This window comes from Pituophis catenifer, unplaced genomic scaffold (genome assembly GCF_029215685.1).
Source record: "Pituophis catenifer annectens isolate HBS135680 unplaced genomic scaffold, rPitCat1.0.hap2 SCAF_4, whole genome shotgun sequence".
Classification (NCBI taxonomy): Eukaryota; Metazoa; Chordata; class Lepidosauria; order Squamata; family Colubridae; genus Pituophis; species Pituophis catenifer.
Window position 1 is genome coordinate 56,882,496 of NW_027256884.1, and position 13,365 is coordinate 56,895,860.

The window sequence follows — 13,365 nt, forward strand, 5'->3', positions numbered from 1 at the left end:
TCTAAATTAGGAACACATTTTATAGCTTCAACCTCGGAAAAAAAGAATGGTGTGGTTATTTATGTAAATAAAAGATTGTCCGCTAAAATTATAGAAGCAGATGAAGGTGGTAGGTTTATCGCAATTGAATTGCACACAGCAAATGGCCAAATTCTTTTGATTGGAATTTATGCTCCGAACCAACAACAGGATCATTTTTATAAGACTTTACATAATAAAATATTGCAATGGGATTACAGATCTATTGGAATGGAGTAATTGATTCTAAACTAGATAAAAAGAGTTTGGCGAAATTAAGGATTAGACTACCACAGACTTTTTTTGATATGAAAGAAGATTTGGAATTAAAAGATATCTGAAGAATTCATAACCCGAGAGAACTGGACTATACTTTTTTCTCTGATAGACATAGATCTTTTTCCAGGATTGACTTTATCTTGTTATCAGATGATTTACTTGTTAAAACAAAAAGAACAAAGATATTTCCAAGAACTTTAACTGATCATAGTTCTGTATGGATAGAAATTGAGATGGGAAAGACTGAGAGAAGGTCATGGAGATTAAATGAAAATTTGTTCAGATATGAAAAAAATATAACAACTTAAAAAACAGATGAAAGATTTTTTTGAAATGAACTTGAATAAGGGTACCCCAATTGAAATTGTATGGGATGCGAGCAAAGCGTATATGAGAGGGGTACTCATTTATATGAACTCTAAACATAAACAGAACCGACAAAAGAAAAGACTCGAATTGGAAGCAGAAATAAAGAATAAGGAACAGTTACTCATTAAAAACCCAACAGATGAAAGAATACGTGGTGCTATAAAACTTTTGAAAGATCAATTTCAAATGCTCTTGGCGGAGCAAGCTGCAACAAATCTACAATATGCGAAGCATAATACGTTTTGTAATGCTAACAAACCGGGGAGATGGTTGGCTTACACCTTAAGGAAGAAGCAGAGTATACGGACTATTGAGAGTATTGATATTGGAGGGAAAGAAATTTCTCAACAAAAACTGATTAAAGAAGTCTTTGTAGATTACTACGCTAAATTATATGCTAAAGATGATATACAGAATGGACTTATAGAAAAATATTTAGAAGAGAAAAGAGTCTCAAAAATTACTAGCCAACAAAAAGAAAGAATGAATTACCCTATAACAGTCGAGGAAATAATCGCAGCAATTAAACAATTGAAAACAGCTAAAGCTCCTGGAACAGATGGATTGACTGCAGTGTATTATAAAACTTTACAAGCCGAAATGGTGGAACAACTTAGAGATTTATTTTGCAATATACAACAAGGGGATAAAATACCCCCATCATGGAAATCAGCATATATTACTTTGATACCAAAAGAACAAGTAGGTCCTAAAGAACCGGAAAATTACAGACCAATATCTCTTTTAAATAATGACTATAAAATTTATGCAAAAGTATTAGCCAACAGATTGATGCCAGTAATTCAAGAGGTGATTCACGATGGCCAAGCGGGATTTATAGAGGGCAGATACATGAAGGACAATGTAAGGCAAGTTATAGATTTATTGGAATATCTTGAGAAGAATAAACAGATCTCTGCAGTGCTGGTTTTTTTGGATGCGGAGAAGGCCTTTAATAGAGTGGACTGGAATTTTCTACTAAAGACTTTAAGAAAAATGGGATTTGGAGACCAATTTATACAGGCGGTCTCAGCAATTTACCAAGAGCAAAAGACACAGATTATTATTAATGGAAGTTTGACATCAGAGTTTAATATTGAAAAAGGGACCAGACAAGGCTGTCCGTTATCCCCATTGTTATTTATTTTAACACTAGAAGTCTTGTTGAATACAATACGGGATTCGAATAACTTGAAAGGTATAGTGATAAGGCAAGAGGATTACAGAATAAGGGCATTTGCAGATGATCTGGTTGTTACCCTAACACAGCCGATGGAATCAATAATCCAGATGAAAGACATTATACAAGATTATGGTACAGTATCAGGTTTTAGACTGAATCAGAAAAAAACTAAGATGATAGTTAAAAATATGACACAAGATCGACGACATAAACTTGAAAACAAGGCAGGTTTTGAGATTGTACCAAAGGTTAAATATCTAGGAGTTCAGGTTGCAGAATCAAATATTAAATTGTTTCAAAATAACTACGAAGTACTGTGGCGAGTTGTACAGAAAGATATGGAGACGTGGAAAAAACTGCAGCTGTCTTTACTTGGGAGAATAGCAGCAGTTAAGATGAACATTTTGCCAAGATTTCTTTTTTTGTTTCAAATGATTCCGGTGCTTAAAAGTGATAAACAACTGAAAGTCTGGCAAACTGGAGTGAATAAGTTTGTCTGGAACGAGAAAAAACCGAGAGTGAAATTGAAAATTATGCAAGATGTTCCAGAAAGGGGAGGTCTTAAACTTCCAAACCTACAGTTATATTATGAAGCAGCAGCTTTGACTCAAGCAAGCGATTGGTTTGGAAGGAAAAAGACTGGAATACTGAATATAGAAAGTTTTGATCTTGAATTTGGATGGCATGCTTACTTATTTTATGACAACAAAGTGGATAAAGTATTCAAAAGCCATATACTTAGAGACTCTTTGATGAGAGTTTGGAAGAAGCACCGATTCAAATGGGATTATAAAATACCGCTATGGCTGGATCTTGGTCATATTACGTGGAATACAAATATAATGTCACTCGGGGGGGTTTTATACAAAGAGGTTCTTTTTACAGATGCGGGCAGATGGCAGTTGAAGACATTACAGACACTGTTGGATGAAGGGATTAACTTAACTTGGTTTCAATATAATCAACTACAATTGAGATGGAAAGAGGACCAAAAAACTGGTATTATGTTGCACGAGGAAGAACTGGTTAGACATATAAAAGAGAAAGGTCCAATGCATATTAAAAGGCTTTATAATGTTTTGTTAGAAAGGGATTCAGAAACTGAATTAGTTAAAGATTGTATGATTAAGTGGGCACAAAATTTTGCAGAACCAGTGATGTTGGAAACATGGGAAAAAATTTGGGTTCAGAATGTTAAATTTACACAGTTGCAGAATTTGAGGGAAAACTTTTACAAAATGTTTTATAGATGGCATTTAGATCCTAAGAAATTGTCGTGTATGTACCCTAATGTTCAGCCAAAATGTTGGAGGTGTGATTGTACAGATGCTACATATTATCATATTTGGTGGACCTGTAAGAAAGTTAAGGCTTTTTGGATAAAAATCTGGTGGATCATGCAGAATGTTTTAAAGAAAAAAATTCAATTTTCTCCACAATTGTTTTTATTGGGTATAGCTAAGGGTTTTACAGTGGATGAAACAAAGTTGATTTTGTATATGATTACAGCAGCGAGATTGTTGATAGGCAAATATTGGAAAAATGAAGCTTTGCCCACTGTAGAAGAATGGACTTTGAAGATGGCCAGTTTCGCTGAGATGGCGAAGGTTTCAGCATACTTAAAAGATCGCTCACAAGAGACTTATGAATGTGAATGGAAAAAGTGGATAGATTATGTGCAGAACAAATATCAAACTAGGAAGTATCAAATAGCTTTTCATTGATAGTATTATATTATATTAAGATAGAAATATTTGAACTATGTGAAGATGAAAAATGATATGGGGGTTGGGGGGGTTCAAGGTTTTTATATAAAGGGGATAATGATGGGGTATATTCTATGGAAGTCCGGGGGGGAGGGGAGGGTTAGGGGGGGTTAGGGAGGGGGGGTTGGGGAGTATGGGGTGGGTTAGGGGGGTGAAAATGTAATTGTAAAACTTTTACAATAAAAAAAAAAAAAAAGCCCACCCTGGATCCAGACTCCCTTAATAACTATTGTCCAGTCTCCAACCTTCGCTTTATAGCGAAGGTTGTTGAGTCTGTGGTGGCACAGCAGCTCCCCCAGTTCCTGGAGGAAACTGACTACCTAGACCCATACCAATTGGGCTTCAGGAGCGGGAACGGCATTGGTCGCTCTAGTAAATGATCTCTGGCGGGCCAGGGATGGGGGTTGTTCTTCCATCCTGGTCCTTCTTGACCTTTCAGCGGCTTTCGATACCATCGACCATGGTATCTTACTGCAGCGACTCGGGGGGTTAGGGGTGGGAGGCACCGTTTTACAGTGGTTCTCCTCCTACCTCTTGGGACGCTCGCAGTTTGTGTGGATGGGGGAGAGAGATCCAGTCCGAGGCCCCTCACTTGTGGGGTGCCTCAAGGGTTGGTTCTCTCCTCTCTGTTCTTTAACATCTACATGAAGCCGCTGGGTGAGATCATTCGTGGTTTTGGGGTGAGGTACCATCAATATGCTGATGACACTCAACTTTACATCTCCACCCCGGATCACCCTGGGGATGCCCTTTCTGTGATGTCCTGCTGCCTGGAAGCGGTGCGGGCCTGGATGGGAAGAAACAGACTCAGACTCAACTCATCCAAGACTGAGTGACTGTGGATACCGGCATCTCTTGATCTAGTGGCCCCGTCACTAGTGATGGGAGGGGAGATCCTTACTCCCTCAGAAAGGGTCCGCAATCTAGGGGTCCTCCTGGATTCACGGCTATCCCTAGAAGATCATTTGATGGCCGTGACCAGGGGGGCTTTCATACAGGTACGCCTTGTGTGCCAGTTGCGCCCTTTCCTAGATCAGGATGCCCTTGCCATGGTCACTCATGCCCTTGTTACGTCTTGGTTGGACTACTGTAACGCCCTCTACATGGGGCTGCCCTTGGGATGCACCCGGAGACTACAGTTAGTCCAGTATGCGGCTGTGCGGGTTGTTACGGGGGCTTCTCGGTACTCCCATGTGACACCTCTCCTGCGCGAGCTGCACTGGCTGCCGGTGGCTCTCCGGGTTCATTTCAAGGTGCTGGTGCTCACCTATAAAGCCCTACATGGCTTAGGCCCGGGGTATCTACAGGATCGTCTCCTGCCTTCCTCCCACCATCTGGTGCACTCACACAGAGCAGGCCTCCTCAGGGTGTCGTCTGCCAGACAATGTCGGCTGGCGGCCCCCAGGGGGAGAGCATTCTCTGTGGGAGCGCCGACCCTCTGGAATGGGTTGCCCACCAGCCTCAGGACAGCCCCAGACCACCTCTCCTTCCGCCGCAAATTGAAGATGTGGCTTTTTCACCAAATGGGCTGAATCCGTAGGGGTGACTTTAAATAATTTTAATAATTTTTAATTGATTTTAATTTAATTTTAAACTGATTTTAAATTGTTTATGTAATTCTTTGTTTTGTTTTGTAAGCCGCCCTGAGTCCTACGGGAGAAGGGCGGCATATAAATTACATAAATAAATAAATAAATAAATAAATAAATAAATAACCCTGTTTCCCCAAAATAAGACCTATCCCGAAAATAAGCTCTAGCTTGTTTTTTACGCATGCACCTAATATAAGCCCTACCCCAAAAATAATCCCTACTTAAGAGCCTATGTGGCCGGCCACCCGCCCATGCCATCTGGTTGCTCACGGTGCCACGACCACGAGCGAGGCAGGTGGGTGGAGCTGCCTCACGCCGCACCAGCTTACCTCAGGGCTCCCGCAGCCAGGCCACCCCACCCCGACACTTGCCTCACCTCGCAGCGGCAGGTCCAGCAACCCTGTCCAGCAGGACCCAGCATTGCTGCTGGCCACTTCTTCTGCTTGCTCGCGGCTGCAACAAAGCAGGAGGCTGAGCAATGCACTGGTGTCATGGCCACGAGACAAGGAGGGCAGAGCTGCCCCATGCATCCTGCACCAGTTTACCTCAGGGCTGTGGATGGCTTGATTGCGGCAGCCCTGAGGTAAACTGGTGCAGGATGCATGGGGCAGCTCTGCCCTCCTTGTCTCGTGGCCATGACACCAGTGCATTGCTCAGCCTCCTGCTTTGTTGCAGCCGCGAGCAAGCAGAAGAAGTGGCCAGCAGCAATGCTGGGTCCTGCTGGACAGGGTTGCTGGACCTGCCGCTGCGAGGTGAGGCAAGTGTCGGGGTGGGGTGGCATGGCTGCATGAGCCCTGAGGTAACCCAGTGTAGGGTGCATGAGGCAGTTCCACCCTATGCCTTGTGGCAACAGCACTGGCGCACCATGCGGTCTCCTGCCCCGCCGTGGGGCTCCCAAACAACAACATCATCAAGACATCCCCAAAAATAAGCCCTAGCACTTATTTTGGGACCCAAAAGAAAATAAGACTCGGTCTTATTTTCACGGAAATACAGGTAGGAAGAGAGTGACTCTGTGAATTGCTATCCTAAAAATGTTTAAGTTTTAACTTGTTATTCTTTAACATCTAAAAGACATGTCTATTCAAAGGCTACCTGCTGGACCTACTTTATTTCCAAGACAGGATTTTTATTTGGTTTCATTGTAATTTAATACTGGATATTTACTCACTGCCTAATTATGCAATTATATATTCATGAATTCACACTGCAAAATGCCAAAAAGTATATTTTTATTCTGATCATTTATTATTTATTTTATTTTTTCTTATGCTTCTCTCTGCCTTGAAAGGTTGAGGAGTAAGTTAAAATATTTGATAAATAAATAATATTACATTCTGCAAATTAAATGTAAGTCTCTTTAAGTGTCTATACGTTGTTTACAGAAGATGACCAAAATAGAATTATTTTTGATGATGGGGATTTTGATGACTCTATGCCAGGAATGGGAATTGTGTCAGAAGAGGTCACAATCTTCAAGAAAGAGATGAAATTGGAAGAGAAACAAATGCCGTAAGTAAATATTGTGGAAACAGGTGCATATTTGTTAACCTTTCAACACTAATAATGTTTCTTAAAGCTGTATTGTCAAGATACTATACATAGCTGACCTACATAGATTTTTTAAAATTCTTTCTTCAGAATTTTTACAGTTGGAGAAAAAGAACTTCTTTGAATAAGTAGTCATTTCAAATATATAATTTCTTGTTTCACATGGGCTCCAGATGTTCTTCCCTCCATGATAACTCCTGCTGGGATAGAATTGATGAACATGAAGTTGAGTTTATATCTTCAGAAATTCAAGTGGATTCCAGTCAGTTCCCACTTATAAAGGAGGAAGAAGGGCAAAAGATTTTCAAGTTCTACTGGCTGGATGCTTATGAAGATCAATATAACCAACCAGGTATGTTTATATTCAATATAATTCTACTTTGTGACCCCAAAGCTTTCTCTAATGGGAGTAATTTAGTAATTAACTAAATGGGGTAGCTTTACAGTATTCTGAGATGGGAAACACATAAAAGCTATAGAGTAGCTTGAAATAGATACAACATGGCTTAAATACAAAGTTCCTCCAAAACCAAATAAAAATAGAAAAAAATAGAACCTAGTTTGAATCTGCATATATGATATACTCTAAGTGACTGTCATCTAATTCACCATAGCCTTCAGTTTTTAGAGTGCTTCAGGAAAATTGAAGTGGAAAGAAGTTTTAAGAAACCTATCATTTTTTCCATTGCAAAGATGAAACTAAAAGCTTCCTGAATGTATAGTGTTTAAAAATAATTATGTGTGAATTGTAAGAGCCAGGGGACTGCAAAAGGTTCCATTTTACTAGTTTCATTTCTTTTTTAAAAATCTAGATCTTGGGCTTCCGGTCTGGCTTCCATCGCCACCAGACGGTCCTCTGAGACCGCCAGCCCCGTTGCCTGTAAAGAGCCGCCTTTACATCTGAAAGGCGGCTCGAAAAACTCCATTTCCTGAAGGAAATGTGAGACAGAGCAGGCGAGGGCAGGTAGAGCCCTCTGCGAAGTCCCCAGAGTTTTTTTTTTACTCTTGGGGACGAGCAGGTTGTGGCTCCCTATTTCTGCTCGCCGCTGCTCCGGGCTTCAGGAGAACTCTGCCTTTTTGCAGAGCTAGGCGCTGGAACCGGACCAATCAACGAAATTAACAGATGGACTAATTAAAAAGGACGAGATTTGGACTTGGGACCCTAAATTGCAAGTATTTTTAATGATTTTACAAGCGTTTCAGAGTGAAGGAAAAAAAAAGTTTAAAATGGCGACTGCTGAGGGTTGAGAAGAAGAAAGCCGAAAGTGAAAGTCCTTCCGTAACAAGCTACAAAGTAGCGGAATAAACAGTGCTGGCTAGAATCTGGAAGAAAAATATCTATTATATTATATCTATTATATTATCTACTTGTTCTATTCAACAGTTGAACCCCTAGTCCAGATCCTGAGGGCAAAAAAAATATAGAGGGCAGTCAAATATAGAGGGCATTCTGCAGCCAGGGAGGTGACTGGAAGCTGGATTCAAGCGGTTGTCAACGCTTTTTTGAGGGAAGGGGTCTTCCCCGCCACACTCAAAGAGGCGGTGGTTCGTCCTCTCCTCAAGAAGTCCACCCTGGGGGTTTGTCTGCCACCGGCGAAGACGGTCGCTTTTGAAGGACCGCCAGCCCTGCCGCCTGTAGAGCCGCTCCGAGTGAGGGGAGCGGCTTGAAAACTCCAAAATCCTGAGGATTTGAGGAGAAGAGTGAAGCAAGAGGCAGGTCGAGCCCCCGTGAACCCCCAGAAGTCTGCTACTGGGGAGGAAACGGGCGTGGCTCCCTTTCAACTTGCGGAGACTCCGGACGGCGTGGGACGACTCTGCTTGTCAGAGCAAGCCGGCTGCAGCAAACATTTAAACTGATGGGAAAATAACTTTGCTACAAAACAACCTCAACCCCTAAACCAAGAAACTGCAAGTATTTCTCCTCTTTTGAACTTCTGATTTGGGAAAAAGCTAGAGCGAGCGGAAACGGCTTGAAAAAATGGCGCCGTTCCAGCGTTAACGAGCTGAAAGGGAGAGTGATTTCGCAAAGCTATTTCAATAAGTTACATTGTAGCACTGCTTGTAGCAAGCGAACAGAGAAGAGTGGAAGAAAAATTCCTTTTAAAATAAACCTGAGCTTGCTTCAGCTTATTTAATTTTTAATTTGATTAAATCTGGGGGACTTTTTCAAAGGACTTTGTGGAGGTGCAAAGGAAAAAAAAAAGATTTCCTTTTTTCAGAAAAGTTAATTTACATGGCAGAATGGCTTCAAAGAAACAGGAAGGAAAGGTTGCAGGGGAGGGATCTCCCACTCACAAACCGGAACAGCAGCCCCCTCCCAGTCAGCAGAGTGAGGGAAAGGACTTTGATGTTCAAAGTTTAAAAGATTTTATTACCCAGGCTCTGGATGATAAATTTCAAAAATCACAACAGGAAATGAAGAAAGAAATTAATGAATTTAAAGAGGCAATGAAAGAGAATTATGATAAGGTGTCTGATAAATTGTCAAATGTGGTTTCTGATTTGGCAGAAATCATTACTAAAGTGGATTCCAAATTGGAAGAATTCAAATCAGAAGTTAATGTTAAAATGAAGGATACTGATTTTAAAATTGCTGATGTGGATAATAAAGTGCAGAGAGTTGAAAATGAAATTACAATGATACAGTTTCGATCCATGGAATTCGCTATTAGGCTTCGAGGAATAAAAGAGAATGATAGGCAAGATTTGAGACAGATTTGTTCTGATGCCCTGGCTGTATTGCTAAAAATTGATCCAGCAGATGTGGTCTATAAAATAGACAAAATTTACAGAGTGAACTCATGGGTAGCTAGACAAAGAAAATTGCCCAGAGATGTGGTGATATACTTTACTGACAGAAGAATAAGAAATGATATTTTGCAAAGATCCTTTCTTTCCTCTGTGCAAGTGGAGGGAGCTCAAATTGGAGTTTACAAGGAATTACCACCTAAGGTGTTAAAAGACCGAAAAGAGTATAGGTTTTTAGTGAATGAATTGCAAAAGCAAGAAATACCATTTCGGTGGGATGCCCCAACTGGTATAATTTTGAAATATAATGGAGAGAGACACCGATTGAATACTTTTCAGAAGGCGGAATATTTTTATTATAATATTCTTAAAGAAAGATCATCATCATGCCCTGAGGTAACCCAGTGTAGGGTGCATGAGGCAGCTTCACCCTATGCCTTGTGGCAACAGCACTGGCGCACTAAATCGCAAGTATTTTTAATGATTTTACAAGCGTTTCAGAGTGAAGGAAAAAAAAAGTTTAAAATGGCGACTGCTGAGGCTTGAGAAGAAGAAAGCCGAAAGTGAAAGTCCTTCCGTAACAAGCTACAAAGTAGCGGAATAAACAGTGCTGGCTAGAATCTGGAAGAAAAATATCTATTTTAAGTTTCTTTTCTCTTGGAGATTTGTACTTGATCTTGCTTGGGGAAAAGTTTTCTTTCTTTAAAAAGAGTTTGTGTGGCAGGATGGCGTTAAAACTAATAAAGCCTGACAAACAAACAGTGGGGGGCGGGTGTTCCCCCATTTACAATTATGTGAACAAGTTCTGAGTTTACAGACTCAGCTGAATGGATTTAATTTAAAAGAATTTGTCCAGGAGGAAATGGCAAGATATCACGAGACTGTGAACCAGAAACTTGAAAAATTTAGGCAAGAAATTAAAGAAATGATACAACTAAAGTATGATAATTTGCAATGAAAGATTGTAACAGTGACTAATGCTTTTTCAGAAATTGTTATAAAGATAGATAGAAATATCAAGTTATTAGAGTCCAAAATGGAGGAAGTTGATGATAAGATTAATAATTTGGACAATAAAATACAAATAATTGAAAATGATTTGACAAATATTCAAGACAATAGTTTAGAAGTAAAGTCTAAAAAGGAAACTGCTCACGAGACTTACAATGCAGAAGATATAAAGCAAGGGATTGAAAAAGAAATTACAATGATGAAATACAGGCTCACGGAATTTGCGGTTAGAATGAGAGGGTTACAGGAAAATAATAGAGATGATTTAAGAAAAATATCTGCTCAAGTTCTGGCTGGGATTTTAAAGGTTCATCCTGAGGAGGTATCTTGTAAGATTGACAAGGCTTATAGAGTAAATTCTTGGATTGCAAAGCAAAGGCAATTGCCTAGAGATGTGGTGATTTACTTCACAGACAAAGAAATAAGAAATGATATTGTGCAAAAATCTTTTAATTCTACTCTACAATTGTATGGAAGAAAGATCTGGATATATAAAGAGTTGCCGCCTAAGATTTTAAAAGATAGAAAGTAATTTGGATTTTTGGTGACTGAGCTTAAGAAACAAAATATCTCATTCAGGTGGGACGTTCCAGTTGGTATAATATTGAGATATCAAGGAGAAAGGTATCAGCTAAATACTGTTGAAAAAGCGGAAGAATTTTACTACAAGGTTCTCCAAAAGCAAAATCAACAAGAGATAGAAATTCAAGATAAGCAAAAGGAGGTGGAAGTAATGGAAAAACAACAAGTTACAGAGGTCCCCGTAGATGAGCCGCTTCTGGATTCTCCTTCAGAGGTCTCAGCTGGACTATTTATAAATACAAGAGAGGCGGCTCTGGATTCTAAAGTGATGACTTATCAAGTTACAGACCAGCATGGAAATCAATCAGTTGATATAAAACTCATAGAACCAGAATGGAGATTTAAGCCACAAAAGCAAAACCAACAAGATCAAGTTATAGATCAGCATGAAAACCAAACAGTTGATATACAATTTATAGAAAGGAAATCAGGATGGAGATCTAACCCACAAAAAGTCAAGAAAAGAAGAAGCAGGTCACACAAAAACAAAAACTTTTAAACCAAACAACAGTGTAATGCCAGTTTTTTTTTTTTTTTTTTTTTAAATTTGATTTATATGCCGCCCTTCTCCGGAGACTCAGGGCGGCTTACAGTGCGTTAAGCAATAGCCTTCATACTTTTGTATATTTATACAAAGTCAGCTTATTGCCCCCACAAACTGGGTCCTCATTTAACCTACCTTAGAAAGGATGGAAGGCTGAGTCAACCTTGAGCCTTGGAGAGATTCGAACCAGCAGTAAATTGCAGGCAGCTGTGTTAATAACAGGGTGCTTTAAACCACTGTAGTACCAGATGATTGAATACATGAAAAGATAGTTGAGGCGAAGTATTGGTTTATATTGGTTTATATTATCCTGAGGAGAGTGACAGACTTCTGCAGTGCTGTACTTTTGGGATGTGAAAAGGGCCTTAAACTGAAATGATTGGAACTATCTTTTTTTTTTGGACTCTTTGATAAATATACTACGTTTATGCTGAGCTACAAGGCGAGAGAGTTATGGAATTGGGGCACGCAGATGATCTGGCTGTCACCCTATTACGGTGGTTGGAATTAATAATTTGGATAAAAGACACCTCTACAGACACTATATGGAATACAAATATAAAGTCACTCGGGTGGTTTTTTTTTTCTTCTTTTTTTTATGAAGATATTTGCTATTGATGGGGGCAGATGGTAATTGAAGATACCGAACATACTGTTGGAATTAGGATGTGATGTTACCCTAACATGGGTGATGGAGTTTACAATCCAGCTGAAAGACATTACAGAAGATATCATATGGATTACAAGCTTAGTCTTTTTTAAGAGGATTTTATTTACATAAGGGAATATTTTTTAGTGGTGTGGGCAGAAGAATAAAGATATTACGAATTATTAAGTATGGTAGTCTTGTAGGAAAGTGGGTGGAGACAGGTTAGTTTATTGATTGTTTAGTTTAAGAAAAGAGATATGTTTAGATATGAATATATGTAAAAGATTTGAGTTAAGAGATATAACGATGGGGGTGAAGGAAATGGAGACTATGAATTGAATAAATGTTAAATTAGGATTTATTATATAGTTTTATAGCGGAAGATTGCTTTGAAATGTTATATTAATATACATAAAAGATTTGATTTAAGAGATATATGTATGGGGGGGTAGAAAAGGTAGATTATGAGCAGAAATCGCTAAACTATAAGATATAATAATATTATGCTAAATTAGGAGTTATTATATAATGTTATAGTAGAATGTCATTTTGAAATGTATAGTATAAGGGGGATATGATAATATTATTAGAAAGAAAGGGTCAGCATATGGGGATGGAGTAAGGGGATGGTAAAGTATTATATAATCTGTTATGAATTCGGGTTTTATTATGAAGAAGCCACAGGGGGAGGGGAGGGGGAGGGGGTGTTAGGGAGGAGGGGGAAAAAAAGGGGGGGGAAATTTGTATTTGAAAAACTTTTTCAATAAAAAAAAAAAATCTAGATCTTTACTGTCATTTAACCCTGTTCATTTGCACAATGGATTCAGGAAGGGGGAGAGTAAAGATTAATTAACAATGCTTCATTTTAAAAAAAATAAAGCAAGAAATCAATTAACATTCATTTATATCTTGAATAAGAGTGTATCTCTCTTTCTCTCCCTCTTATCTCAATATCTCAATATATATATATCTATATCTCAACTATAGTATACAAAAAAGTTTTGTGACAGTAGGTAATAATAACTGAAGTTCTAAATAAATTGGTGACTAATATTAAAAGGAAAAAAAGTGGC

At 39.1% G+C, this 13,365-nt stretch overlaps 1 protein-coding gene across 1 annotated transcript in view; it reads left to right on the top strand.

Annotated features, from left to right (window-relative positions):
* The window catches only part of POLA1 (DNA polymerase alpha 1, catalytic subunit), a 568,283-nt gene that overhangs the window by 51,004 nt on the left and 503,914 nt on the right, over positions 1-13,365 (top strand). The window contains exons 9-10 of the mRNA XM_070943339.1: positions 6,593-6,719; positions 6,932-7,110. Coding sequence (XP_070799440.1) covers positions 6,593-6,719; positions 6,932-7,110 — 306 coding nt within the window. The remainder of the gene's footprint in view (positions 1-6,592; positions 6,720-6,931; positions 7,111-13,365) is intronic.